Source organism: Callorhinchus milii, unplaced genomic scaffold (genome assembly GCF_018977255.1).
Source record: "Callorhinchus milii isolate IMCB2004 unplaced genomic scaffold, IMCB_Cmil_1.0 Scaffold10, whole genome shotgun sequence".
Classification (NCBI taxonomy): Eukaryota; Metazoa; Chordata; class Chondrichthyes; order Chimaeriformes; family Callorhinchidae; genus Callorhinchus; species Callorhinchus milii.
The window spans coordinates 4,888,677-4,914,211 of record NW_024704751.1 but is presented as its reverse complement, the minus strand read 5'-3'; the positions used below and the strand labels follow the sequence as shown (position 1 = coordinate 4,914,211).

Below are 25,535 nucleotides of genomic sequence, written 5' to 3'. Positions count from 1 at the left end.
AAGGCAGACGGCGAGTCTTCGGGAAGGCGAAAGGATCCTCCGCGCTAGAACGTCACAGCGGTTCGCTCGTTCCCAACCAATTGTCCTGAGTTTCTCTACCTGTCCTAGATAAGCACCGTGGTTCCCTCAGCCTTGTGACAGTGTAATCTACCGTGTCCCCTCTACGGACGGAGAGAGAGAGACAGAGACAGAGAGAAAGAGACAGAGGGAGAGAGGGAGAGAGACGCACACCGCTCCCATTCGTGGCTAACGACACCAAAACTATGGCAAGTTTAAACAGGTATCCGTTTATTACGATATAAAAAGAGAGCGGCGGAGGTATAAATTGTCTCCCTGAAGTGGGCAGACCCAGTGTCCTTAAGTATCATGCCGTTTTGAAACGCATGCACAGTAGGGCAGCTATCACAGTGCACAGTTGGGAGGACTCAACTCAAACGTAGAGCCCCCTGTTAGGTTGGGGGTCAAATTTCGTTTGTATCACAATATAGATATATATATGTCTTAAAAAAAAAGCTTTTGATGATAAAAGAGAAATTGGTCCATTTCCTTCCAGTTATAAAGATGTCCCACCAACAAGGTATGTCCTCTGGCCTCTGTGCTTATGCTAGGATCTTTTGAGGGATCTCTACAGATGCCCGAATGAAGATGGAATTGTCCCTCACATAGTTCCTCTTCTTGATCTCCTCGTGGGAGATGAACTTGGGGTAGCCGAAGCCCAGCGTGCTCTCGTCCATGGAGTTCCTGGAGTTGGCGGGCTTCTGGAAGTTCTTCCAGTTGGGGTCTGGGGTGAAGGTCTCGGTGATGTGCTGCGGCTTGGACAGGGAGGGGTCGCTCTGATCCAGGATGGAGAAGGTCACCTTGAAAGCGAAGGGCCACTCGAGCAGGTTGTCGTACTCCCCGGGCAGGACCCGGATGTACACGGAGAGGTGGGTGCCTTCCCCGCTGCCATTGCCGTTGAGGAAGGCCGAGACCTGGAGCTTGTAGCCGTACCTGTGGGTGTAGAAGGGGGGGCTGAAGAACTCGTAGTTGTTCCTCACTTTGGCCTCCTGCATCTTGCGGGAGTAGTCGGCGATCTTCCAGATGAGAACGCCGTCACTGCCGACCGAGAGCTCTTCCACCTCCCGACGCAGCTCTAAGATGTCCTGGCGTTGCCGGCTCACCAGGCTGCACATCATGTTCAGGTGAACCTTCAGGTTCTCTTCCATGTGTCTGGCCATCGCGATCTTGTGACACTGCAGAGTGAACGAGTGAGCAAGCCAGCGAGAGAGAGAGAGAGAGAGAGAGACAGAGAGAGAGACAGAAAAAGAGTTATTTCCCATCTGTTCAACTCTCCCTCCAGCTTCTCGTTCGCTTTAAAACTCAACGTCGAACTATTTCTTTCCATATCGTCAAAGGGAAGCAACCCTCGTCCTTGGCTTGTTCGAAACTCTCCATTCGCTTTCCTTTCATTCGCAAAGCGCACAGTCACCGCACTTTACAGTACAGTCGAACCCGTTCAAGCAATCACCTCCATTCAGCAACCTCCCCCCCACCCCGCTTGCCAACAACCACCCTGGAATAGCCTGGTTCACACACCAACAAACCCTAACTCAAGAGGCCACCCTTGTAGAAAGGCCACTTCTCTGGCCTCGGACTCTGAACGGTTGTTGAAGACAGGTTTGAATGTATATCCTGCGAAGCGCTTGGGGAAGTCCTCCTGACGTGAAAGGCACTCTGTCAAACATCCAAGCTCTCTGGGACACTACCCTGCGTAAGGGCGCTATATAGTAATAATGTAATAAAAATAATCCTTGAGTTTGATACGGAGCCTTATCACGTCTTCGAGACGTCTCAAGGCGCTTCACGGAATATACTGTAAAGTGAATCGACTGTGTATTTTGTGGGCTAAATGCGAGTTGTTGTTGTTGTTGTTGTATTCAGGGCTTTGGGTCATCCTCCCGAGATGAAAGGCGCTCTATAAATGTGATTTTGTTGTTGTTGTATTCGTACTTACCCTGTGTTTACAGCCGGCGTCTTTGAAGGGACACAGCACCATGGCCGTGTTACAGTTATCTTTCAGGTGATTAGCGAGGTCTTCCCTGGCGATGTTTGGCATCCCGCACTGGTTGGGGCAGGTCACTGGGTATCTCGGGCACTGGTACTGATGGTTCTGTAAAAGGCAGGGAAGCTTGAGACGAGAGCAACGTGTGGACGTAAACCCGGGTCCATCCCACCGAGTCACGCACGACGTTCGGACTTCGGGCGAGACCTTCAACCCAGGCCCCACCCAGCCGGTTCAGGTGGCTGTTAAAGACTGGGCTTACTGAGGGCCTCGCTATAATGGGAGGCACCAGAGCTGTGCTGTGTTATATGCGATATTTAACCCAATGTAAAACTTTATCTCTTTCCGTATCGACAATGAAAAGCAGCCCTTGGCTTACTTCCTCCCCACTTTCAAACCCGCCTCACGACTGACCTCCGTGTGTTAATCGGTCACCTTTTCCCCTTCCTCACCCTCTTCAGCTCCGGCCGACCCCACCTCCCGCTCCCCGCCCCACTGCCTACCCAGCTGTGCAGAGCGCTTTGAGATGTCCTTCGAGAGGCGCTGCGATAAACTGTACTGTGATACGAGCTAACGCCGAGATCCCAGCAATGTACAGTGCCGATAACAAGGCTCTGGGCACTGAATGAACCTGCCCATTTTTGAGTGAATAATTATAATAATAATCCCTGCATTTGATTCGGCGCCTTATCACTTCTTCGAGGCGTCTCAAAGCGCTTCGTGGGATACACTGCAAAGTGAATTGACTGTATGTTTCGCGGGCGCAACACAACAGCCAATAGCGTCCCCACAAACGGTCGTGGACTGAGCGTCCAATTTATTATTATTTTGGGGGTTTTAAGATTATTTAACAGAGCTAGGGCATTAGTTAAACATCCGAACCATAACCCACAGCCCCCCACCCCTCCCCTCCCATCACTTCTCCCGAGGCGTGTTTGTTTTGTAGAGGTGCGACAAAGTGACGGAACTAACCTGTATTGTGTCGAACACAAATTCCTTGCCGCAGAACTTGCAGGGCTGTGTTCGTTTCGGACAGTCTGCAAGGGAATGTTGTGACAGGAGGCGTCTCATCATCCTGGCCCCGCACTTGTTCTCACAGTACACGCTCTCCTGGGGGCAAATTCCCTGGTGATTCTGCGAGAGAGAGAAGGGGAAGGGGAGCGTGTCAGTGCGATCCCATCACTGAAGAGACGGAGGGCTTAAAACTTTCTGCTCCAACGCCACATCTCAATGGGAGACTCTTAACCCGCGCTGATGGGTGGCATGAGTGACCTTTTCCGACTGAATCTTTTCCAACTGGAAAAATTTCATTGTCACAAAAACCGAAAGGATTTAGTTAAGTTATTTCACAGTCCATTAAAACTCAGTGGGACTGAATTTTCCCCTCTGTCTCTTCCGTCAGACTGTTTTATTTTGTTAATCCTGCAATTTGAGGTTGCAGTGGATCTGCAGAAAATCTTTTAAGCTTTTTTTGAATTTGAATTTTATTATTATTGTTAAGAATAAAATTCTTAATAATAAAGCGCTTCACAGGATATACTTAATACCGTGTAGTGACTGGATTGCGCAGGTGAACGCAGTAGTAAGTTGGCACACAGTGATGTCCCACAAACAGCCGTGAAGCGAATGACTGGATTTATCTGGGGGCTTGTCAGCCAGGACCGGGGTAAACTCCCCTTCCCCGTGTTTTGTGAAGGTTCTGATATCTTACTGCCGGAATCTGAACTTGAAGCTGAAACCATCAACGGGTTTCCGAGTAAACTGGATGCATGCACGTGGGAGAAGGGATTGGAAGGGTACAAGAGAGGGTGGAGGTTTAATAAATAATAACCCTTGCATCTGATATAGCCTCTTATCGTGTCATTGAGACTTCCTAAAGCGCTTGACAATGATAAAGTGTTCCGCAAACAGTCGTGGATTGAGTGACCCAATTTTTTTTTAGGGTGTGGGGGGCGGTGGGGGGTAGGGATTATTAACCACAGAAAAGGATAGTTGCAGAGGGCACGACTAAGATGGTGAGGGCTCCAGCCTAAGAACAGCGCACGTCTCTCGCAGAAACCCAAGCACGGATGCCCGGCCGAAAGCGGGGCAGAAACCGCTGTTATCTCCCCCAGGTCCTCACCTCGTAACCTTCTCCGGTGAAGTCATTCCCGCAGTATTCACACTTGACCCGCCGTTTGGGGCAGTCGTGCTGCAGGTGTTCAGCCAGATCTCTCCTGCTCAGCTTGATTGTGCAGCGGTTTGGGCAGGGAATGACATTGAACGGGCAGCAGGCGAGGTGCACCTGGCAACGCAACATCAGGGAACAATGCAACGTCAATGCGGGATTAGACAGGAATACAACAGAGCCATACGGCACACAAACAGGCCATTCGGCCCCAACTAGTCCCATCGGTAGGTCACAAAGCCCTTCGCGGATGTGAAGTGAAGGGGCCACCTCACAGTCCCACGAACAGCCCTGGAGAGAATGACTCAATGCATCTCGGGGGCTGTCGGCCAGGACACCAGGAGAAACTCCCTTCCCCTTCCCAAAGTGGTATTTAACGTCTTTTAATAGAGCCTTTTAACACAGGACCCAGCAGCCACAGATGGGACCTCGGTTTTAACGCCCCTTCCGAAGGCTGTGAGCTCAAAGTACCTGACAAAGCAGCAACTCATACAAGAGGAAACATAAGCCTTACATGAGGGAGTAGAGTGGGGTAAAGGAGTTTGCCTGACATAGTGTTCGGATCCACAACCTTCTGCCCCAGCCCAGAGCTAAGAATGCTATCGACTGAGCCAAGGCTGACACCATGCCATGTTTTTACCTGCAGCTGTTTAATCTGTCCAGTCCACCTGCAGCCCTCCTCACTGTGAATGCAGCGAATGGTCAGGGACAGGATCAGAGCCTCGAGTTCTGGGTCGGGGTAAATCTGGAGGCAAAAGAAAGGAGGGTTTGGGTGAAACTCAGTCCGACTCAAAGAAAATTATAACATACGAGTTTGATATGGTTCAACAAAATCGCTGAAATATGATATTCACACCCACACGCATGTCTATATATACATACATTAAAAACTACAAACAAATGCATAAATTATTTACAGTATAAATTCTTTGCAACACACGAGGCATAAAGAAACGTTAATCTTTGGGGAGAAACTTCAATTAGATAGACCGTGACACCACAGAAACTTGGCATCCAGTCCGTCACGGTCTTTACAATCCAGTCAAGCCTCCACCCCTACTATAACCTTTCTATTCCTCCCTCGCTCGTGTACGCCTGAAGTTTCCTCCTAAACACGTTGCTGCTTTTTGCTTCAAACCCAACGATCCAGGTGCGCGATCGACATTCTCACCGGCCTCTGCCTGATAAAGTACCCCTTAAATCCCGGCTGGGATGAGCTAAACCAGGGATTAAACTAAGGACCTTCCTTGCCCCGCATATCTATCTCAGTGAGGTCGTTTGTGCGCTGACCACAACAAATAATTAATAGCTTGATAATATGAAGTTGATACTATATGTAGGCAACGGCCAATTTGACACTCAGCACTCAAAACAGAACGGTATGAAGTCCAATTTTATTGAAGTCCAATCTGGGGGATTGTTGGCCATGACACTGGGAGAGAGAAAGTCCCTTCTCTTTCTCAAAGGCTCATTTAACATCTTGAACAAGACCCGGGTTTTAAAGTCTCACCCGAAGGACGGCACCGCCGACAATGCAGAGCTCCCCCACCCCACAACCACCCCCCCTCAACGCTGCACTGGCAATCTTTTATTTCACTACGACCCCAGTCACGTGTCAATAATAAATAAATAATAATCCTTGCAGTTGATACAGCGCTTTTTCACGTCTTCTCGACATCCCAAAAGCGCTTAAAAAAAATTAAATTCAAAGCTTTTTTTTAGGTAAAAGAGAGAGCGAGAGAGAGGAAATGAGAGAGAGGGAGAGAGGAACAATACTAGTGATTAATTGTCGATTTTTTGCCTTCCCGGAGAGAAATAATTCAAACTGGAAATTGCTCTCTGAAAAGAAATTGCATCATCCTGCTTTGAATCGATATCTAACTGAGATGGATTTGCAGATTAGGCTGCCAGGAAAGTTCCATTTTTGCCACTTGAGAAAATATCAGCAGATTTCTGTTAATTTGGGCTCAGCTTGGAAATCCATTGATAGAACTGGAGTAAAAATAGCTGTGGATGGAACTGGGAAGGGTGGGAGGGAGGGAGAGGGGGGGAAAGTGGTCAAATAGAGACATAGGAAGAGGAATCCTTGCATTTGATATAGTGCCTTATCGCGTCTTCGAGACGTCTCAAAGCGCTTCACAGAATATACCGTAAAGTGAACCGACTGTATACATTTTGTGGGCGAAACGCAGCAGCCAATTGCGCACAGCAGCGTCCCACAAGCAGTCGTGGATTGAAGTGACCAAATTATTATTATAAATACAAATTGTTATGGATATTTCTCTATTGGGGAAAGGCAGCAAATATGTATGTGTGTGTGTGTGTGGGGGGGGGGGGCAGGAGACATTTAATGAAGACATTTCTGAATGTCTAAAGTTAATACAGGTTCCTTGCTTGCGATTTTTTTCTCCCCTGCTGACACCCACAGCATCCAATTTCTGAAAGGAATCCTGTGTCTGCACATTTCAATAGGTGGTGGTGGGGGGGGAATCAATGCAAAGCGCCTCCACCTAGTGACTAATACAGTACATGCCTGTGCCTGCATTATACAAACACGTGGCAAATTATCAAGCCAGCGAAGATCTGATAAGGCATTGAAGTTGAGTTGCCACAGGGCTATGAACCCAGATAGATGGCACTACTTTTCAGCTCCCATCATTGCTGTTGACATGAGGAGGAGAAGTAGTGAGCGGGGGCAAAAGAGTAAGAGAGAGAGAGAGAGAGAGAGGAATAGCATTAAAAAGTACACAGACACTTCAGAATGGTGATGAATTGTGTTTGCTAGGCTTTAAAGTATATTGATGATTGCTAATATCAATAACAGCATATAAGGTAGGCAGAAGGCTATGGATTTATGGCTCTTAATAAAACCTCGAGATTTATTCCCTGAGAATTACTAAAGGGTACAGTTTGCAGTCGAGCATCAGAAATCCAGTGATATTTCAAGGCCGGCTTGTGTGATGTGCAACTAATTCGACTCGCTCATATATTTAACCGGTCAAAAGAATTCCTGGCGATTTCCTAGGCTCCAGTGGCGCAGTTTAATAATCCTTCATCTTTATTGGTACAAAGCCTTTCACATTCAGAGGATGGCTCAAAGCGCTTCATAGTATATACTGTAAAGTGCAGTGACTCTGAGTTAATAATAATAATAATCCTTGTATTTGATATAGCGCCTTATCTTGTCGTTGAGATGTCTCAAAGCGCTTCACGGAATATATTTTAAGTGGATTAACTTTTTATAGGCGAATGTTTAGGAAGAGCAGAGGAGATCAAGCACCGGCAGCGACACAATAACCAATTGGCCTCTGTCGATACATGATCTGCTTTTTTATTAATCTAGTGCAACTAGAAAGAGAATGCGATGGTGTCCATCAAGAGCCGGTGATCTGAGTCCAAATGCAGGGCTCCTCAATGGGAGGGTATCAATAGTCTTCAATATGCCTCCTACTCAATGGACACTGGGAATAATAACGATAATAATCCTCGCATTCGATGTAGCAGCTCACCACATCCTCGAGATGTCTCAAAGCAGTGGTGAGAAGTGGTGAAAGGTGAACGTTAAGGGCCTTTGAGTTCCACCATACGGGAGGAAGAGCCTGACCTCTGCTTCCCTTGTAAGGCAACCAAGATCAGGAGCTCAGTGACGGAAGGGGAAGTGCTTAATCTGGTCACAAAACACTCAACTCAACTCTACTCTACTCTTGGGGCCCACTGAAACCTTGGACAGCTCAAAGCGGGTTATGAATTTCCACTGGTTTGGTCGGTGTGCAGTGCTGAAATGGGGAGGGCAGTGTGGAGCAAGGGGCGGGGGGGGGGGGGGGGGGCGGAGATGGAAATTTCAAATAGAAAGCATTTCAGGTCAAAATCCAGCGAAATCTCCAGCCCCTCGTGATCGCCGCACCCTCTAAATGAACCATCTGAATCCTGGCACCGATTGCACAGTAAAATGTCTTACTTGGGCGCAGTTAAAGCTCCGATAAGACCCACACAATGACTGAAGAGGGATTATGTCCTTCACAGTCAAACAGGCATCAATGCCAGCTTATTTCACATCAGTGCACTTACAAGTGCAGGTCTTGTGTTTGTTGGCTGGTTAAGTCTCGCTCCCTGCAGCTAAACTGCTGGGTAGAGTCTGGGGGCGGCGGGGGGAGGTGAAGACAAGACAAGACACAATCTCGAGGAGCTCCACTTTGCAGAGAAACGTTTATTCCAGCTACTGAGCCGGACGACTGAACACAAGAGTGCGAAACGTTCGGCCATAACTTCCCTGGCACGGAACGACAATGGCACACAAACAGATCGTGCCTCATCAAAGCTATCCGGGCTCGAAACAGGCTCAGCCTGATCAACAGCGAACAAAGGAAAGACATTCATTCCGAGAACCGGCGCTAGTTAGATCTCGGATTAGAGGTAAAAAAAAAAGTTAAAAATTGCACACAGCATCAAGGTTCAGAGTTAACTTTCGTTAAGTACTAAGATAATTGGTTTCAAACCCAGATTCTCGCACGGGCAGAGGTTTGAATGCAGACTGGTCGACCAGCAACTTTACCCTTTCATTTTTGATGAACACAATTACAGTGCATTCCTAGAAAGATATAGGAGTATTTACAAAGCCGCTTTGTAGCCTCCCTAACACCCCCCCCACCGCCCCCAGCCACCCCCAGAGAGATAGAGATAGCGAGAGAGGGAGATATAGACAAAGAGAGATAATAATAATAATCCTTGCATTTGATACAGCGCCTTATCACGTCTCAAAGCCCTTCACGGGATATACTGAAAAGTGAATTGATTGTATATTTTTGTGGGTAAAATAGATAGAGAGAGAAAAAGAATCAGTGGGTTTTTAACGTAGATACAAAAAAAATGCCATTGACTTCAATGATTGAGAATATATAGAAAAAAAAAGCTTGTTCTCCTGTTCCTCGTCGCTGCCCACCCTTGCGGATCGCTGGCATGGTTTCAAACCCAGGAAAAGTTTGCCCACAAAAGCCACAGAGCCTCTTAATCTCCAAGCAGCTTCCACCGAACAAACAGGGAATTGTTGCTGGCCATTCGACTCAACGTTAACAAGGTGGGGGGGGGACGGAAACCGATCTGGGGTTGCCTTGTGGATCTGACAATTCACTTTCAGCGTGAAATCACCGACCGACAACAGCGATCAAAACAAACTCCCCGTCTCGGAGACCACAATTTGGCCCGGAAGGGTGGGAAACAAATAAGACCTCCAGGACTAGGGCTCCTCTTTTAAGTTAAATAAAAGACGCTCTTATTTTGTAATCAGGAGGAGTGCTCGCACTCCATCAAAAGGAGTTGCATTCAGAACGAAATTTTAAATCAAAATTGAAAAGGAACCACTTTTGGCAGCAGGAGAGAGAGAGGGTAATGTAATTCTATCGGCTGATGGTTTCCAAAGAGCTTTTTTTGCAATGGTTTGCTTTTTTTATTCTGTGTTTCCTTCTCTTCACCCCCACCCCTCCTTCCCACACACACACACACAAACAGACACTGTTTAATCGAGGTCTCGACAGTGGGGGAATTGTTGGCCAAAGTTCAACACCGCACACAATGCACCTTTTTAAAAAGTGTTTGGTTGACTCCAACACAACCGGCCAGATGCTGTGCAAACAACCCCCCACCATCACCCCAACCCCCACCCCCCCCCATCACCATCCCAGGACGGAGAAGAGAGCACAATGGATAGTCAGTAAACAGAGGCGCAGCAGGCGGTTGATAGAGAGCAGGACTGGCCACAATGTTAACTGACTAATCCTTGAATTTTCCGTGCCTACAACAACAAACACATCTCAAGAGGCACTTCCCGGGTGGTTGCCTAAAAGTGTAGTGACCGCGTACGTTCTGGCCACCATTTCGCCCGCAGCGACATCCCACAAAGAACCGCAAAGCGAATGAACCGTTTTTATCTGGAGGGAGGATTGTCGGCCAGAACATACGGAGAAAATCTCTTCTTTCCCCCCACCATCCCCCACTCCCCACCCCCCCCGGTTACATAAGGTGTAACTGGAGGGCCGATGGACCACTTGCCCGTAGAATAAACCGCGTGGTTTCAAAGAAAAAAGGAAGCAGGCTTTTCGCTGAGTTTCAGCAACCCATCCGAAAGGGGTTTCGCCGCACGGGGCTGGGGGTCAAGTGGAGCGAAGAGCGAGGAAAAGTGGGGGTGCTAAAGGCAGCATCTCAAGGGAGACCTCGGCACCCCCAGAGTCTCTCAGACGGGTTTCTGCTCAGGCTTTTTTCCCCTTTTATCTTATTTCCTGCAGTTTGTGCTTCGCTGCTAAATTGCTGCAGCAGCATTTCCTCCAGACCAGCAGCAGTCGATGAAAAAGATTGTGGGCTTTCCTGTGAAATTGCGCTGAAGTTCGACAGGGCAATGATTCTGTTGTGTGTGTGTGTGTGTCTCTCTCTCTCTCTCTCTCTCTCTCTCTCTCGTCCCCCCCCCCCCCGCCCCTGCCCTCACACTTTCCACTCCCTTAGTTGCGGAAAAGGAACAAACAAAGGCTCGCAGTCTGGGCACTATATAAATTTAAGTCGCTGTTGTTGATTCAGACCCAGAAGAACCTGCATGTTTATGATCACTTCCAGCCCTACGGCAATTCAGAGCCGGGGAAAAAGAGGTGACGTAAGAAATAATGCTAATAATCTGATCATTCGACAGCGTGTAGGAACATCTCAAAATCGCTTCAAGGGATTTTTTTACCATAAAGTACATTTAACTGCATCTGTATGGGAAACCGGTAGGGAATTTACGCACAGTGATTGCTCACAAACAGCTATGGTGTGAATGAGCGATTTTATCGGAGGGATAGTTGACCAGGACACTGGGAGAAACTCCCTTCTCTTTTCAGATGGAGTCATTGGATCTTTAACGCCCACTTGATCAGGCACTGATGTCTCATCTGAAGGGCGACACCTCTGACGATGCAGTTCACCACACTGGAGTGTCAGCCCAGACTGTGAGTTGGAAGTCACGACTTGGGACTTGAACCTACAACCTTTCTGACTCTGGGACGAGAGTGCTACAGAGAGAGTTAGGACACCCAATGCCCATGCAATGCAGAGCCAAGCAATTGTGAGCTTAACTCAACTAAGAAACCAATCATAATGTGAGAGCAGAGCCCCAGAGAGAGGTTAGAACGCAAGCAAATTCCTCCCCTAAGTTTGCAATCGATTGCTGACACTCAATGGATAGATTAGCAACTTGGAAAAGGCGCTGTAAAATAAGTCAGTGTAGTCAGAGGTTGAAGTGTATTCAGGAGAGAGTGGGATTGGGAGCAATAGGCAGTTAGTTATTCCAATTTGTGCTTCAAAGCAAGTAGGAAACACACGGATAGAGAGCGAGGGAGAGATTTAATGTTGGGATCTTAGGGACGGGGGAAAAGGTGGAAATAAAATATTCCAGTGAACCGCAGTTCATACCTTAAAAAAAACGATCTAGGGAACCAAGGTTTGAGGAAATTAAACTTTACGAGGAGAGATTTATGAGGCACAGGAGAAACAGCTTCATCAAATGAACTAGTTGAAAAAAAGGATGTGTTTTTACACCAACTCTCCACACATCCTCCTTTTACTGCCAGGACACGAGGTGGAAAAGGGGAAGAAATTTAACGAAGTGTGATTTGGGGTTTCTCGTTAAACCGAGGTCTTATCTGCCTGTCCCATATCCCCCGCGCCATATTGCTACGTGCAAATTGGCTGCTGCGTTCGTCCACAAAATACAGTCACCGCACTTAAACGGAAACTTAGTGAAGCGCTTTGAGACTTTCAGCATTTGCTGTATCTAATGCAAAAATTATATTAGCATCATTATCAATTATTATTATCAACATACCACCATCTGATTGAAAGAAAGCCATCTCTCTCTCTCCTCCCACTGACGTAAAAAAGACATGGTTTGGAAGCAGCCAAATGGAGATTTCAGAGTGAAATCTGCCTTAAATCCTTAGGAAACTGCAGACACATTTGCAGTAATATTCCGAACACAGGTTTCTATTACGCTGGGTTGCAAGAAGCTTTGAGAGACACAATTTAGTGACCTTTTAAAATGGACCCAAGAGGCAAATGAAGAATCAAACATTTTTAAAAATTCCCCAAACGACTTCACTCCCTACCCGATATATCTGCAGATCTCTCCGCAGGAGAAGGGGAGAGAATTAAAATCCTGAAGACATTTATTTTACTCCCGAACACTAGGTAATAGAACATGACAGGATTCCTAAAAATGTCACTTTATATTAAGGAAAAATTAAACGTCTATAATATATTTTTAAAAATAAGACATAGTTTTCTCGTGAGGAGGAATCCCACCCAGGTTCTGGATTCACTCAATTACCTGTAGCAATCCAGAATTTACCAAATTGTTGAATTCAGTCTCAACTCTAATGAAGGTTCTCTGTGACTATATGACTCACGACGTGATAAGACTCCATAATAATATTCCTTGCATTTTATATAGCGCCTGATCACGTCTTCGAGACGTCTCAAAGCGCCTCACAGAATATACTGCAAAGCGAATTGACTGTATATTTTGTGGGCGAAACGCGGCAGCCAATTGCGCACAGAAGCGCCCCCACATACAGTCGTGGGTTGAGTGACCAAATTATTTTGATTTATTTTGAAGGGACTGCTACCCTCGGAAAAGCGATCCGCTAATCGACTAACAACCGGGTTCCTACTTACTGCTGGATAAACAGAGGCGTGCGCGCGGGTGTGCGTGTGTGGAGCCAAATGCCAGGTAAGAGAGATAATAACACACACACACAGATACAAAGCAATGGAAGCCCAGCGACACTGAACGTCAAACGATTGCCTCATTTCATTATCCTCCGTGGAAGAAGAGCGGGCATCTGCAAAGATAACCCGAAAAGAGAACAGCTCTCTCCACAGGAAAGGGTCGGGTTGAGTGTGGGCCCTCAGGCGCGCTCATTACAACAATTACCACAACTGAGCTTGAACGGCGTCGATAACAGGCCACAAAGGCAACAGGATTCCCCCCCAAGGTAGTGGCGACAGAGGCCCATCACTCCTCCCTCCCCCGGCAGACGCAGGGAAGAGACAGGCACTTTCAGTAAGATTGCATTTTAACTGTCCGTCACAATTGCTCAAGAGGGGTAAAGGGCAACAATTCGGGACGGACCAGGGTCCCGGTACCTCAGCGAGAGCTTACCTTGGCGTAGTCCAGCGGAAGTTGGTCCTCGGGACATTTAAACACGCCCTCACTGTAACGAGAGAGACAGAGAGTGATGGTAAATATACAATCGAGAGTTGAGAAATGGCTGTGTCCAGTAATAATAATAGCAATCTTTGCATTTAATACAGCGCCTTATCACGTCTTCGAGACGTCTCAAAGCGCTTCACAGAATGGCCAGTAAAGTGGATTGACTGTATGTTTCCTGGGGAAAAACGCAACAGGCAACTGCGCACAGCGACGTCCCACAAACAGCCGTGGATTAAAGTGACCGATTTATTATTATGATCATTATTATTTTTTTAAAAGGTATTATAGGACAATAAATATTTGAACGTGCAGATGATCAGTGGCCCAGAGTACAAGGCTGCAGGGGACGGCTTTGCCCGTTGTCTTCTCCGTGTAAGTTTCCTGGGCGATAGCCTCGCTGTAATATCATCCCCAGTCTAATAATGCGTTTACGTTCCCTTTGGAGAGAGGGAGGCCGTGCGAATCCGTTTCAGCTCCCGTCCAGCGCTCGCCAGGCTGGGTACGCAACTGTTAAACACAGAGAAAAATCCGCTCCACCCCCACCCCAACCATCAAGAAGCTTGAGGATACAACACTGTGTATATTTATAATGGAGTCTTTCACGTCGTCAGGACGTCTCTAAGCGCTCGACAAAGCTTGGGCTGGCATTTGAGCTTGTATATTATGTATATTTTTATATACTTTACAGTTTATATGTATTATAGTCTCAATGACATGATAAGGCTCTATATATCAAAGGCGAGATTATTATTATATTATAGGAGAGGGATGTATATTACGCAGACCTACACTCACATATAAAATATTTAGATTGTCTGCGCTCGTGTGTGTGTGATTCAATTGGTAAGTTATAAAAGTTAATTGGAGTTGAGGTACAGATCTGCCATGATCTAATTATAAGAATGGCGGTACAGGCTAGAGGGGCTGGATGGCCTCCTCCTGGTCCTGTACATTCCTGGAAAAGGCCTTCAATACATTGCCAGTTGTAGATTTCAATGCACGTTACGCAGAGTTCAGCGCACGGGAACAAAAAGCTCTGTTCCGACCCCGAAAAATCTGCTCACGGCAGCTGAGTGTGTTCCCCGTCTGGCGTTCAGCTCTCGGGCAGCCCGACCAGTCTTTGTCACAGTTTCACAGCTGCCAACGCTCAAGCCAGGAGCCTGGAGCTGACCAGTCTCCAACACCACAATCCTTGCTTCCTACCACGGTTCAACTTTGCTCTACGTTATACAAAGTGTCGCCTCCCACAACACACACACACACACACACTTCTCCCTCCCTCCTCTCCTCCTCATTACGCTCACATAAGATACAGTCAATTGACTTTACAGTGTATCCCGTGAACGTCTCGAAGACGTGATAAGGCGTTGTACAAAATGCAAGGATTATTATTTTGGGACGTCCTCCCGACGTGAAAAGCGCTATATCAAATGCAAGGATTATTACTATTAGTTGAGGAGCCCTAGTGCGTGGCAGTGAATCACCATTCACCTTCTTTCTTTCTTTCTTTCTTTCCGTGGGCCTGCCGACAGGTGATAGCAGTGACCTTCAGCAAGATGATGGATAGCCAGGACTCGGTGGTAATGTGTACCAGCCATTGAAATCCCTGAGCTTCTGTGCCCCTTTGCTTAATATTATGTGGGAGGGAGGGAGGGAGGCAGGGGAGGAACATAGATCAGAGCACAGGATACAATCTAATACGATCTGTGTTCACGAGTATTAAAAAGAGGAGTCTTTTAACACAAAACAATGCCAGAATGTGAGATTCCCTCATTTATATACACACCCACACATGCACGTATGTATATATATATATATAATGTGTACATATATATAATATAATATATATATCATGAAAACTCAGTGACCGCCTGGGGCTTAATTATACCTGTTCAATTTTTGATGAGCTCTACATGATTGAATATTTGATCTGGGTTGGCAAAGGGGCTGCTGATCTGGACCGTAGGTCAAAGCTAGCGCCTCTCTCCGTGAAGATAAAATTGGTCACTCGCTTCACGGCAGTTTGCGGGGTCACTGCTGGGCGCAAACTGCCTGCCGTGTTCGTCCACACAAACACACATCCACCCCCCCCACCCCACCACTTCACAGTAAGGCGCTATATCAAATGCAAAAGATTATTAGCAGCGATAGGATCGCCAACAACAACAACTTGCGCCTACATAGCGCCCTTCACCCAGGGTAGCCTCCCGGAGCCCTTGACAGTGGCGGAGTCTGATAGGTTGCATTAGTAATTATTAGATTAAAGGAGGGTTTTTGAAGTGTTACAGCAAAAGAGGTGAAGGTTGCCTGTCCAGGCGGATTAAAGAAAACTTAACCAGAGCAAACGAAGGCGAAAGGGAGTTGTTATTGAACATTCTCAGCGACTGTAACTCCAACTGCTGCGTGAGCAATCTGCGAAGCATCATTGAGGGGTGACCCAATTATCCCCAGTCACATCACGTGCTTCATGGTAGAAGAGGTCATTGCAGACCACAGGGATTTAGCAGGTGTCAATTTTTTTTTAAAAAAGCGCCATCATTTTTAGGATCAAAAATACAAGCACTGCACAGAACTGACGGCAGAGCATCAGAACACACACACACACACACAGAAATACACACACACACACACATACACACACACAATTTGAACTCATGGTCTAGGCCGATACTCTAATACAGTGCTGGAGGTGCCGTCCTTCAGACGAGACGTTAAACCGAGGTGTCTGTCCAGGTGCACGTTTAGGATCCCGCTGCGCCATTCAAAAAGACCAGGTGTGGAAAAGTAAGCTAAAGCCTCCCATCAGATGAGCCTCGTTGGGAATTCATGGTTCCTGCCTTCAGCTGTCAGCGAACAGTGACCTCCTTCCATCATCTCATCTTGTTAACTCATCGTGTGAAAAGCAGTTCATTACAGTGACAGTTTGTAGACAATTGATGAGGCGAGAGCTCCCTACTATTAGCAGTCTCTCACCTCTACCCTCTCCCCCCAAGCCCACCCTGCGTTATTCACTGAGGACAGTGAGCGTTTGGGTTCCAACTAGAAAAATGACGGGAACCTTCTTAGAAACGCGCCAACTTTTCTATGAACAGTACAAGGGACTGGGGTGATGTGCTGATTACAATGGGCAGCAGACGTTTGCACGACATGTTGTAATACTTATGTGGGAACAAACAGCCTGTCCAGCCTGAGGTTAGGTTGGATGGGGAGAGGGCTGAGGGTTTAGGAGCATTTCCCCTTCTAATATACAGTTAAAGCAACTAATAATCCTTGCATTCGATAGCAACCACTGTCAGGAACAAGCCATTAGACCGATTTCCCATAATAAAGCTCTATTGAGCAACCACCTGTCTAACGCTACCAATGGCCACTGTTTGTTTTTAACCCACCCCCACCCCCCCCCCACCCCCGCCTCGTCCGAATACAGACACCCATTTGCAGTTCTAAAGTGTGCGTCCAATATGGGGGAATCATTACTCACTGCTGTCAAAGCAAATAATTAGCAGGCGCTGGATCGAGGAACACTTGCCAGGGTTCAGGAAGGAGTGCTTAAAAGAGCAGACTTTAAAGGCAAACCTGGCCGCGTCACCAATTCATGTAAATTCAAGTGCACTTCAAAGCAAGGCTTACTCCACGCGGTACACCATTAGAGGCAAAATGCAACACCCCCTGCAATTCAATTCCCATTGAAGCCGATTCTATTAGTGTATAATAAGGGCACTCTCTGTTCCAAGTGCTCCCCGTAAACGCAGTGCATATGCTTCAGAGCTGCTCCTACCCTTTGGCTCACATCGACCTTTGTATAAAAACACGAGGAGCCCATATTGACTGTTCATCTCTTGACGAGTTGAGTGCAATGTTTCTCACTGATTACCGGAGTCTGGCCAACCCCACGAATCAAAAGGAATCGTACATTTTATTTTAAACAATGTATATATATATATTAAAATATACACACACATATACTACAATTTACATTTATATAGCTCCCTTCACATCAGAAGAATATCTCAAAGCACTAGACAATGATGGATAGCCATTATTATATGTATGGATGTATATCCCAGCTCAGGGATATATAAATGTATATATATATAGTAATAATATACTATACATATATATTATAATGCAGAGAACACCACCCATAATGTTTGTTTATATATACAATATAACTAATAATACTTATATACGATATATATATTATACACATATAAAAACTATATAAGTATTATATAATAGTTATAAAATAACATGTGTATTGGAAAAAAAGCAGCCAGATGTGTACATGATTTACACTTGCGTAACATTCTCTGTATTAACTGCATTAAGCCCTGTGCATTTGCTCCCAACCAAGACTCACACCATCTGCATGTGTGACCTACATACAGTCTGGAGGTTCTTAAGAGGTTTTCCTTGGTCCTCGAGACATCATTCAACCATGCAACAACCTGGTCACATTTTTGTAGGGAGGGAGGGAGGGAGAGAGAAACAAGTCTGCCATTGTAAAAAAATATTTAGTCAAAGAGCCCATTTACAGGCCTATTCATGCATAAGAAAGCGCCATCAATATACACGGTTTGTCAGAATCACTCACTCAGGGAAGGGATTGAGAACAACTAGTATTAGACTGTGCAACCCAGTGCTCGGACAGTCAACAACATTAACAATAATAATAATATATAATAAATATAATAATCTCTGGCGCCAGCCTTTGGAACTAGCTCACCGTCAAGTAACTGGACAACATCTCGTGTTAAATCAGCCCTGTCTACATCTCCAAACAGAACAGTTAACAGAGCAGCCACATCAAATCAGGCTTTGTCCCTCAACTGAACCACAGAGCAGCTGGTGCCCGGCAATAGTAATCCTGCCTTTGGATACAACACCTGATTATTATGATTATTATTATAATACCAAAGTATCTTGTAAGCACCTGGCAGGGGATTTTCTGTCAAATGTGGTCACTAGGTATTAATATTCAACTTGTAAGCCTCGCTCGTACGTTGTTCGACTGAGAGGTGTGGAGTGTTGATATCACAGCTACGATAGAATTGGCTGCCGCGCTCACCTGCAAGATACACAGTCACTACACTGCGCAGTTAACAAAAACATCCTGTGAAACGCTTTAATGAGACGTTTCCTAAGAAGGTGCTGTATCGAAACACAAGGATTATTATATTCTACACGGTCTCTACGATGCCTACGCTTTTCGTTTAAAAGTTTCCACATCGATCCGCCAAAGACCAACATCCTCTTTCAACACAGAGAGGCCCTGTTGACTGGTACCTCTCGTCAATATACCTTACTGACTGACTGGCCCGAGTAAATGATTTACCAGCCCTCAAAACATCTCGTCGATTCCCCAGGGGCCCAGATGTAACACAGCAGAGACGGGCACAAATGCGATTCGGGCAAGGCCAACGGACATCACCCCCAGCAAAACCTTTAACGCTTGGGGCCTCTGTTTTTTGTGTGGTCGGCCCTCAGGAAACAAACAGACAAACAAACAAACAAACAGGGCAGCTGTACAAAGGAAATCTAGTCACTGGCCTCATGCCAGGCTGAAGTAATGAAGCTGTGCTGTTTGTAGCAAGTCCTGTGGATATCTGTCGTTAATGGGATTTCCACTCATTATGGCTGCACGCAGTCGAAGGAAAGGACACCTCGCGTGATCCTGAACGGAATTCTTTACCCCAACGTCTTTAGGGTGTGTGTGTGGGGGGAGAGGGGGGGGGGGGCGTTCGAGAAGAGGGCATTGGTGTTTTTTTAAAAAAAAACACGCACAGACAGCTCGCGTGATTTGCGAACTGAATTTCTTCCGATCGCAAGCTTCCGTGTTCCCGCATTGTAAGCGTTAACACGCACACGATGAGGTGCTTCATCACCCTGTATCTTAGGAGGAAAAACAAATGATATTGTTTTATTGCTTTACGCTGGCAGCTCATTTATCTGCGATGTTGCACCGCCAATAAGAGGCTGCTGCTCTCATTCAGCCACTTACGGCAATATCCATGTACCGAGCTTTCATTGCCAATTACTTCCTCATCTGTGTAATCACCAGCGCTGCTGTTGCTAGCTCGCTCATCCAAAACCTGGATTATATTTCAACTCTCTCCCTCCCCACCGCGATATATATACACCAACCGTTGTCTGAGACGCCATCCCTCAGCTAAGATATTAGACCGGGATCCCACCTGCCTGCTCAGGTGGAGGTCAAACGATCTCATGGCAATGTTCGAAAAGAGAAGGGAGTTTCTTCCTCTGCCCTGGCCAACAATCCTCTCAGTTGGACAGAACCAGTCACTGACATCTTAACACGTACCTCTTTGATTGCGCTTTTGGTTAAGTTGCCCCTGGCCCCCAGTGAGCATCGTCACATCCTCTTGTCCATGAAAGACGCTTTATAAATCGATAACGTATCGGCTGTTTGTTTGACTTCCCTGTGTGTAAGTTGGCTGTCCCCCGTCAAACAAGCAAACACCGCGCTCGACGGGAATTATCTAATAAAGGGCTTTTTGGGACATTTATTTGCGTGTTGTCGACCCTACGAACAAATACAACATGCCCGCAATTCACCCACTGCCCTAGTGAACGTGAACAAAGAAGTTAAGCTGAACCTCGAAAGGTTTAGTTATGTCAGAGGACTGGCTTCCACGTCGCACTGCGGTCAACAAATCAATCCAGCTCATAATGGAGCCCATTTTTTCCCCCCCGGATTCAATTCCAGTCTGAGAGAAAATAAGAAAGGTGGCCGGTTACTCCGTTTAGATAAATATTCCAGTCGCCGAGTTTCGAGATACGTTTTCACCCGTTGGCTTGACATTTTCAAGGAGCGAGGAACCCACAAATTAATCCGCAACACAGAGCGGGGAAGGAAAGGTTAGAGAAATGCCAAGCACTTAGCTGCAAATGTCAAGAGATCCCCCCCTTCCTCTCCACACCCCCGAACCCAACCAGTTAAAAACGAACAATTTGTGTAATGAGGCGGAACATACGTAAGTAAAGCAGCACTTCTGCATTTAAATCAATGCCAGTAACATGGGAGGAACACACTCAAGTCGTTCTCTCTCTCGTTCTCTCTCCCCTTCCGGTGCTCTGCTCTTCTCGACCTGCATTTTGACCATTGTAAAGGTTTTTAATAATAATAATAATAATAATCCTTGCATTTGATATAGCGCTTTTCACGTCAGGAGGACGTCCCAAAGCGCTTCACGGAACACACTGTAAAGTGAATTGACTGTATATTTGTGGCCGAACGCGGCAGCCAATTGCGCACAGCAATGTCCCACAAACAGTCGTAGATTGATAATGACCAATTTAATTATTGTTTTGGGTTTTTTTATTATTAGGGCTCTGTGTGGAGTAAGGAAACTTGCCCAAGGTTTCGCCCTGCCTGGAATTGAACTCAGGTCTCTCACTTGTAAAGCGAGTGCTCTAACCACTGAGCTACAGGACTCCGCAAGTAATAGGATCAATCCTCTGCGTGTTGCCCAGACTGCCTTTTGCAGGTCTGTCCCGAGCCCACACGGCACAATAGCTTGGCACACTCTCAATCAAACCCTCCGCCTCGCCCCCTCTCTCCCCTTTACCAAGTCCCGCCTGAAAACCTTTCTCTTCCACCGTGTTTATGGTCACCTCCCCACCCGGCTCAGAGTCAGGCTCCGCCACTGTTAAGCATTCTGAGACGCTGCCCTGAGTGGAGGGCGCGATGCAAAATCCAAGTTGTCGTCGTTATTGTAGCTTATAGAATAATTCTTATAGAAAATAATATCTCAGGATAGATACAGGGTATAGTTTGGCACACGACATGTCAAGCGACTGCCAGGATGGTGGAAGGCGAACTAGATGGACCTTGGTCTTCTTTCCTCTAGCAAATTCTTATGTGCCAATAGCTCAAACTAGGCAGCATTGACAACGCACTTCACTGCGATACTGACACCATCACAGTGCAGACACTACACAGAATGTAAATGCGCACAATGTTTCGCCCCCAAAATATACATATATACATACATATATATTCCGTGAAGCGCTTTCGGACGTCCCAACGATGTGGCACGGCGCTAGATCAAATGCAAGGATGATTATAATTATTAGAATTATTATTATTAGATACACACTGCAACAACAAAGCAACAGTATGTCTCCACACAGAGCTGCCACTATCCTCCCTGCACCACATCACAGCCTTGGGAGAGTCTGTGTAATCAACACTGGTGTATTAAGTAACTCCTTTATTCTCCAATCCCAACAATTGTATAATCCATCCATAACCCACACCCTGGTTCCCCTCCCAGGATCCTATTATACTCCCTGCTTCTATTTCACTGGCTCTCCTTCTTAATTGCCATTTAAGTTCTTACAGCAATATCCGACCACCTGCATGGACTCTGCGAGAGCGGGATTATTGAGGGCGGTTGGAGTGCATTTCAGGTAACGCCTGGTAAAGATTAAATGGTAATCCCAGGCCACAGCCCCCAATAGCCAAACTACAAAGAGGAAAAGTGGTGCAGCTCAGTACAGAAACGTGTCATAAGAAGCACAGATCAATCCATCAATGGGAAAATCTCCACATTCCCTTCACCTTGCACCCTCCCTCGTCACCTTCAAGACCCCCTTCTTCAATCACGCCCCTCGGCCATCCTCCTTCCCCCCCTGTTCTCCACCCACCCTGATCCCACCCCCCCTCAGTCCAAATCCCTGACTCTCCAGAAGACCCTTCAGTCTATTTGAGCTCATCCTTCCAGAATAGTCAGCTTCTCCCCCGCCCATCACAACATCAAGCTTCACCCGCCCTTCCCGGTAACCTGGTCCAGTTGTTAATTACTCTCTGGGTAAAGAAAAGCTGCCCGGATATCTCTGGGATTTCAGGCAGGTGGGATGTGTGTAATTCTCAATTTGGTTTGGATACTCTTAAGCACAGTGATGGATTTATGCATGTGTGAACACCCAGCAAAAAAACCCGTTGCAATTTTAAACCTGTGATCTCTTGTTGTACTGTCTCGGGACATCCTAAAGCATTGTTCTGGAATTACTTTTGTGATCCCATTTAAAATGTTATACAACTGTATATGGGTCCGTGAGATGCCTTCTGTCAAGACAAAAGAGCTCCTAGCTTCTCTAATCACTGCTCATAGCTCATTCTTCTAACACTTCTTTTTGTCCACACAATCTCACCGCAGAGCCAGAACACGGAGGATTAAAGTTAAGCCACTGGAGGTGTTACAATCCAATTAAAGGAGAGCTTCGAGACAGTCTCCGTCATGCTGTATAACCTGGTTATAAATGCGTTAGGAGTAAAAGCGAAAGGTTTTCCTAAGTCCAATATTGTTTCATCCAAGTCCACAGACCAGTCACGGAGAGTTTGGTTGTGAAATTAAATCATCTGCTGATCCATTCGAGAAGGATTTTTTTTTTAACAAGGCACCATTTTGGACTGACCCTCCGCACTAATCAGTGAGGATCAAAAGAGCGTAGAGTTTATGGGAGTCGGACAGAGCACTGTACCTTCTGGTTCATTCAGCTGTAACCCTGGTTGGAAGAAAGCCAGGTCAATCAAATTTCCAGCGATGCTTAGTCATTTTAGATTACAGGCGGATTAGTATTACTCATTGCACTATGGGGGCCGCCACTGTATCAGAAAGCAACAATAATATTAATACCCCTAGCATTTGATACAGCGCACAACCATGTCGTTGAGAAGTCTCGAATCTCACAGGATTTTACTGTAAATCTCACAAACTCCGTGCCCGCTCTCTGGACTTGGATGTTGCAATATAAAGTAGGAAAACCTCCGGCCTCTATTCCAAACTCATTTACAAGCCGGTATGATTTGACATGCTGACGACAGACTGTCTTGAAGCTCCCTTTTAATTGGATTGTAACACCTCCAGCTACTCAACAACAATCGTAACGGAAGGTGCGAATCACAACAGATTTTCAGCAACGCCCAACGGGGCTGGAGTCATTTAGAGAACCCAACCACATAAGGAGGTGATAGCCCCCACCGCCCCTGGAGGAGAGACGTCTCCTCTGCAATCACAGGGAGCATTCTGCATTGTGGGTGCCGTCTTTCGGATGTGATACTGAAACCGAGGTCCCGTATACATACCTGCAGGCGGACTTTTAAGAGATTCCCATAGCACAAAAGAAGAGAGTTTCTACACTGGCCAACAATCCCACCCCACTCACCAAGAGAGAGAAAAAGGCAGTGCGGGGGGAATCAAGCATTGACTTTATTAGCTGTTTGTGAGACATTGCTGCGTGCAAATTGGCTGCTGCATTCAGTCGCTTGCTGTGAAGCACATTGAGATGTTATTATAGTAAGGAGTATTCTCCATATTATAACGCAGGGTAGGTTCCCAGAGCACATATTATGTTAGAGTGCAGCAGCACTGTAATCAAATTGCGATCAGAAAGCTCTCCAGAGCCACCTTCCCTCCCCCGTCAAGGTGATCAGCATATTTGCGCATCAAATCAATAAAAACTCACACAACATAGCAAACACAAACAGTCACCCCCATCCCCCGGAATTGATGGCACAGATCTTAAGTACTGATGGGGAAGATTTCCCATTAAAACCGAAACTCAACAGAACAAAAGCAGAAACAGGATGGCTGTGACAAACATTCACTCCGCTGGAGCATCCTGGCAAGGTTCAACAGGGTCGTTAAAAGAACAAAATGGATTTGATGCTGTACAATGACTCCCGCTTTATCATCTCCATTTCCTGCTCATTGACAAGCCTTGTAAAATCCCCTCCCCAGCCCCAACCTGTGCCCCCACCCGCCCTGCCCTTACCCCCATCACCGCTAGCCTAACGTTGTAAATCTAAAATTCAAGCTTTGCTAATTCCCGTTAATTGTTACTTAGCACTACAATTACACTGCCATCACTTGGGCATTCACCTCCACCCTCTCCAGTGGAATGCACATCACAGCACCTTCCAACCGCCCCTCCTTGTCAGTCGATTTTCCTGGATAACCTTGGTTTGTTTCACATAACTGAAAAAAAAGATCCAGTGACCCCAAAAAATGCTTGTTCGCCTCGCGGTTGTGTTGTGTGACACCGCTGCGCGCAAACTGGCTGCCGCGATTCACCCGCATATTACGCGCTCACTCCGCTTTACAGTGTATCCTGTGAAGCTCTTTGAGACGTCTCGGGACGTGATAAGGCGCTGTATCAAACGCAAGGAATATTATTGTTATGATTATTAATTTTCAGAGCGTTTCAGGCACCGCAGTGAGGCTCAACGTGCCACGTTCCCCTTCAGTCTGGTGGGATGAAAGGGAACAGCCAGTGAGCACTTGTCGGCTGCGATGTGATCCCGATCACACAGGCAGGCAGCTCATTAATGAGAGCAGAGAGGCGCACTGAAAGGAACAGGCTGCTCTAATTAGGTCTCATCCCTGCGACAACCCAGATCAGGGCAGAGAGAGAGGGAGAAAAAAATACCTGCTCGCGTTCTTTAATTGAACGCGAATCCGCCCGCTGGAAGGAGTATAATTAGCCTGGCTTTGGCCGACGCTCATCTCCATCCTAAAGCGGGGAGCGAGATTCAGTCACACGCTGAGAATGAGAAGGCCGTGGGTGCTTTGCAAAGGCTTCGGGAGCGAAACAAGACAGCCGTAGGGTGTCAATTGTCGGTCGCTTGAAAGCTGGAGGGTGGGCGGACGGAGAACATTCCAATTTATTGCGATGTTCAGCCCCTCTCCAGCGATGCGGCAAATATCACAGGCGCCGCCTGACAGTGACAACCCCCACACCCCACTCCAAAACTACTGCAATCCTGTCCTCACTCCATGACTCTTTGTGGGACAATTGACTGCCGCGTTTCGCCCCCCACGCACAAAGTCACTCCACTTTAAAGTAGATTAGACGTCTCAACGACACGGTAAGGCGCTATGTCAAATGCAAGGATTATTATTATTATTTATTCTATTTCTGATTGACTGCACTCAACCAGCACAGCGTAGAGTCTGTGGGAGAGGGGGGAAAAGGGGGGACAGAGTATCCAGAGCTGAATCGGCCCAGCCAGCATTGCACTGGAGAAACCCCCAACACTGTGAGCTCAAAGCATCCAACCTGGTGCTGGC

The 25,535-nt window shown here is 46.7% G+C and overlaps 1 protein-coding gene across 1 annotated transcript in view; it reads right to left on the bottom strand.

Annotated features, from left to right (window-relative positions):
- Positions 1–267: 267 nt before the first annotated feature.
- Positions 268–25,535, bottom strand: part of LOC103183364 (TNF receptor-associated factor 4) — a 49,231-nt gene continuing 23,963 nt past the window's right edge. Inside the window, exons 2-7 of the mRNA XM_042338733.1 lie at positions 13,390–13,441; positions 4,849–4,953; positions 4,164–4,325; positions 3,014–3,175; positions 1,994–2,149; positions 268–1,232 (exon numbers count right to left, since the gene is read on the bottom strand). Coding sequence (XP_042194667.1) covers positions 600–1,232; positions 1,994–2,149; positions 3,014–3,175; positions 4,164–4,325; positions 4,849–4,953; positions 13,390–13,441 — 1,270 coding nt within the window. The 3' untranslated portion in view covers positions 268–599. The remainder of the gene's footprint in view (positions 1,233–1,993; positions 2,150–3,013; positions 3,176–4,163; positions 4,326–4,848; positions 4,954–13,389; positions 13,442–25,535) is intronic.